The 5,345-nt window shown below is 43.5% G+C and overlaps 1 protein-coding gene across 1 annotated transcript; it reads left to right on the top strand.

The window, feature by feature from the left end:
• The first annotated feature begins 3,507 nt into the window (after positions 1-3,507).
• LOC148026516 (uncharacterized) lies at positions 3,508-5,107 on the top strand. Its single transcript, XM_087690465.1, has 2 exons — positions 3,508-3,874; positions 4,546-5,107. Exons 1-2 carry the CDS (start codon positions 3,691-3,693, stop codon positions 4,791-4,793), a joined length of 432 nt encoding a protein of 143 aa, XP_087546591.1. The 5' UTR covers positions 3,508-3,690; the 3' UTR covers positions 4,794-5,107.
• Positions 5,108-5,345: the final 238 nt, after the last annotated feature.

Below are 5,345 nucleotides of genomic sequence, written 5' to 3'. Positions count from 1 at the left end.
TTTATGAATGTACTCTCTCTGTGAGAGGTAGAGTAGTCCCTGATGCTTGTCGCGCTTAATGCGTATACCGAGAATGTGAGAGGCATGTCCCAAATCCTTCATCTCAAAGCTCTTCTTTAGCTGAGATTTAAGAGCATCTAGCTCATCATGAGCATTCCTTGCTATCAGTATATCATCTACATAAAGCACCAAAATAAGCAATGAGCCATCGCGGGCTATCTTCATGTAAAGACACGAATCCATAGCACTCCTGTTGTAGCACTATCATTGCATAAAGGCATCAAACTTATGATACCACTCCCTAGGTACCTGTTTCAAGCCATAAAAAATTTTCTTCAACTTGCACACTAGGTGCTCCTTGCCAGGTTTTGCAAAGCCCTTGGGTTGCTCCATGTAAATCTCATCATGCAAATTCCCATGCAAGAATGCAATCTTGACATCCATATGATACGTGTCCAAGTCAAGCTGTGTGACTAAGGCCAAAACCAAGCGTAGGGTAGTCATCTTTACCACAGGAGAAAATACTTCATCAAAGTCAACTTCGTGATCCTGTTTAAAACCCTTAGCGACAAGTCTTGCCTTATAAGCTAGCCTGGGGTTTCCAGGGGTACTTTTCAGCTTGTACACCCATTTGCATGACAAAGCCTTCTTGCCCTTAGGCAATGCAAGCAAATCCCAAGTCATATTCTTATGCAAGGAGTCCATCCCAAACTGCATAGCCCTCTCTTAGGAGTGACTGTCACCCCTGCGCATAGCCTCATCATAGGTGAGAGGTTATCCTGCATATGTAACCAAGACATAATGCATCGAGGGCTCAAATCTATCAGGTGGATATCTAGCTCTAGTAGAAAGTCTCACTCAGGCTTTGGTACATGTCTAGCATCCTGTCCAATACCCTGGCCATGTGTACCAATTGCTGCTACAGGCTATCCAATTGGCTATGTAGGAGCATGCAGCTCCTCTTGGAATATAACCCTATGTATCTCTACCTCATTCTCAAGTGTCTATGCATCTTGTCTTCATGGAAGACTACACCATGGCTGCGAATGACTTTCCACGCTTGCAGATCCTAGAGGCGGTAACCCATTTTGCATGCATCTCTATAGCCAAGGAAAATGCATTTGACACTCTTAGGATTCAACTTAGTACGCTTGTCTTTGGACACATGGCAGAATGCCTCACATCCAAAGACATAGAGATGTGCATATAAGATGAAGGCTTCCTAGTCCATACCTCCTCTACAACCTAGAAATCCAAATCACTAGAAGGTAATCTATTGATGACATGCACAGTTGTACTGACTACCTCAGCCCAAAAGCTTTGTGGTAGGCCTACATGGCTAGGCATACTACGTACAAGCTCCTAGATGGTTCTATTCATCCACTCAGCCAAACCATTTTAGTGTGGGGTATAGGAGGCGATCAACTGATGCTTAATACCCCTCTCATCACATAGCTCCTCAAAGGCATGTGACATATATTCTCCCCCATTGTCAGTCCTAAGGCATTTCAGCCTATACCTAGTATGGTTCTCAACCAATGCAAGCCATCTTTGAAACACAATGAAGACATCTGACTTAAGCTTAATGGGATAAGCCTAGACTTTACACGAAAAATCATCGATGAACATCACAAAATACTTTGTACCATCCATAGACTAAGAGGGCATGGGCCCATAGATATCCAAATGTACCAATGCCAAGGGCTCACTCATGCATGTCCTACCATACTTCTTATGCATATTTCTAGTCTGTTTGCTACCATAAAGACAATGCTCACATGAATCAAAACATGCATAGTCAGGGGGCAGTAAGTAGTGTAAACTAGAAAGTATTTTCATTCCCTTCAAGGATATATGGCCCAAACGGACATGCGAAAGAGATACATGTGGGATGAAACCCACTAACAAAACATGGTCAACAGAGGACCCATCAACTACAAGAGGATAGAGGCTGCTAGCCTTGGTACCTCTAGCAAGCACAAGCCTACCATGGATGATATTCTTGGCAGAATCTCCAAATGAAACATGAAATCCAATATCATCAAGATGCCTTGCAGACATAAGACTATATGTAAGCCCAAATACATGATGTATATCTTGTAATAGAAAAGTACTGTCAGTAGACAACTACAGCCGTACATCCCCAATGCCAACAATAGCAAGTGACCTGTCATCACCCAAGTGAACTAAACCAGAGATACTACAGTATGAATGGAACCACTCACGACATGGTGTTACATGAAATGAAGCATTAGAATCCAAAAGCCAGCATTGTGCATACAAAAAGTGAACATCGGTCAATGGCGTAGCACCACAAGAACTAGCTACAAGCATGTACTCCCCATTGGACTCATTAGTCTACATGACATTTATCTCCTTGATTTTCACTCTGGATTTTGCAGGCATAATGCTACGATCAGAGGACTTTTCCTGTATTTAGTCTTTCCCCTTCTCTTTGCGCTTCTCATTGCGCAACTTATGACACTATGGACATATATAACCCTTTCTGCCGCAATGATGAGATGTCACATTACCCCCAAACTAATATAATGCTTGTGGAAGGACTGGGTAAGGTCAAGGCAAGGTTGGGGGAGTAGTCAAGGACCCCCAGAGCTTCCTCTTGAAGAGCAAAGTCACTGGTAGAGAGTAGGCATCACAAGAAGTAATAGAACATGACTGCCCTGCTTCACAAAACCTGTGGACTGAAGTAAAATAAGAAAAGAGCTCCAATACCTCTGAAGGAATGCCTTGAGGGTGCTCAAATGGACCTAGTAGGTGCTCGGGAAACCGAGGAGCGATGGAAGCTCAGGAGAGTCGGCTATGGCTGATGGGGAGGAGACCCAACGAGTGTAGATAATCGATAGGAATCTGAAGGAGTCACGAACCAAGTCGGAATGCTCTAGCAACCATGCTCTGATACCACTTGAAAGATGAGAATGATCGAAGCTTGCTTGGAAGAGCTATGGTAGGAGAGCAAGAGCAAGAAAGAGAGAGAGACCAAATGGGAACTCCAACAGTCACAATGTGTGACCGGGCTTTCATTTATTCAAACTGTCATTAAAAAAATAAAAAATAAAATGACGACAACATGCATCTGCCACTTGCAATGTGCAGCGACGAATACTATCAATATAATAATACACGGGCAGCTAGACAGAGACGCATTTACCCCCAACACTAATGATGGGTGGTGTAAGAAAATCAATAGAAGCTTTTGCCAAGGCAAGCTTGGAGCCTTCGACTTACAACGAAAGACTTCGTTTTCTCAATGCCCGGTTTCCTCTACACTTTGTTTTGAACTGCACATCGAAATCGTAAAGCTCAAGTCAAAAGCAGTGTTCTAGAAGGCGGCTGGTCGTCGGCCGATTTACTGAAGTACATTAACGCCGCCCACGCGCCGCGCCCACGCTTGACCATTCGGCAAGGCCCAGGCGCCTGAATTTTCCTCTTCCCGGATAGGATTCCAGAAGACATCCCGGCACGACCCACTAACCCAGCCAATATGGATGCAGATTAGCTGCTGCAGAATTAGATCGAGTCGAGAGGACGATCACTATAAATACGGATCCCGTCTGTCTCTATGATCAGAGCAAACGCACTGGGTCCTTCTCTAATTTGCTAAGGTACACTTGCCTACTAGTTATATAATCGTATTAAGGCGGGCGGCCATAGCAGAATCAATATTTGATTATGGCACCCTCGACATTCAGCATGGAGATCGACTGCAAGGTGCCGGCCAAGAGGATGTGGCGCGGCTCGTATGAGTGCGCCCGTCAATGCCTCCCAAAGGCTCTCCCAAACCTCATCGAAGCAGCCCATTATTCCTCACCCACTCTCTCTGCAGGCTGCGTCGGCACGCTCGTCTTCACCAAAGGTATGTCGTGCTCTGATCGGCACATTAAATCAGTCTCCTGCAACATGTGATGCTTGCATTAGTTCTACAGTTACTGCAGATCAAGAAGGAACGCCTAAAAAACTTCCGTCGTAATTGATCCCTTCATCCACTCGTTGGTCTAATATACAAATAACATGAGTGGTACCACTCATATAATCGTATAAGAGTTTGGTTGATCAGTTCGTAATTGATTTGCAAGGCCACCTATATTAAGGTGTCCAGACTCCAGAGATCAATTTTCATGATAGTGATCACAGCGCCGCGCATTAATGACGTACTAGCATGGGTCGTGCATGCACGAATATAATTGAACTCTTCCCCATCAAACATATATTTACATTAAGCCATAGTATCCCAACAAACGCTTTCTCGTCATTTTTTGTTATCTCTCGAATTATCACCACTGGCAGTACTAGTCTTGATCAATGCTGATGTAATCCGTCTTGTATTTGCAAACTTTTCTGCAGATCATGCCAAGCAAACATATATTTGCTTCCCCATCTAACATATATTTGCATTAATTAGCCATAGTATCCCAACAAAGGCTTAATTCTCATAATTTGTTGTTATCTCTCGATAATCAGCACCGGAAGTACCAGGCTTGATCAATGCTGATTTAATTCGGCTTCTATTTGCAAATTTTTCTGCAGATCATGTCAAACAAACCGAAGTTTCGGTCGTGAAAGACAAGATTGAGGAAGTCGACACGCGCAGCTACCAGCAGACGGTACAATTCAAGGAAACTGGACCAGAAACTTGCGTCATCCACTACTCCGCTGAATACGAGCCTATCCACGATCACCATAAGCATCAATTCCCTGAGGAGGTCAAAGGCTTGGTCACCCAGACGTACAAGGCTGTGGAAGCTTACTTGCTCTCCCACGACGACTTCCAGTAGACCCTATAAATGTGTACTTGTCATACCTCAGTTAGCATGAATAAGTAGTACAAATCATGTGGGGGACCGACTTTCTTATTGTGCACTACAAATAAAGGATAACCCTTGGACTAAATGTAAGGGTTCATCCACCAACTTTCTCATAATTGGAATGATCTTGTAAGCATATAATAGTGTCACTAGCAACCAAAGAGAATGTGTGTTGTTGGTGTGTGTGTGTATATATCCCCCCTCCATTGTGTGTGTACATGTGCCCATGTGATGATTACTATGTTAAGAAAGGGCATGTTAAAATATTCACCACATGGATCCAACATCACACATGCTTTGAGCTTCCATGCTAGTTCACCTATTTAATGTGCAAGGTGCTATTGTTCCATCATTGGTCCTCTCTATAATGTTCCTTGCATTTTGAGGGGATATTTTATAGATAACCATTAAACTTATTGCTAAATATATATTAGGGATGGGGGGCATAGAGCATTCATAGCAACCCTTTGGTGATCCCTATCCCCTATCAAAGTGAGTCTAAGCTCTAAACTAACTATTGTA

The sequence above is a fragment of the Lygodium microphyllum genome, chromosome 13 (assembly GCF_053477565.2).
Source record: "Lygodium microphyllum isolate KBCC chromosome 13, Lygodium_microphyllum_v1.1.10, whole genome shotgun sequence".
NCBI lineage: Eukaryota > Viridiplantae > Streptophyta > Polypodiopsida > Schizaeales > Lygodiaceae > Lygodium > Lygodium microphyllum.
Note: the sequence above shows the minus strand (reverse complement) of the source record. Positions and strands in the feature narration are given on the sequence as shown.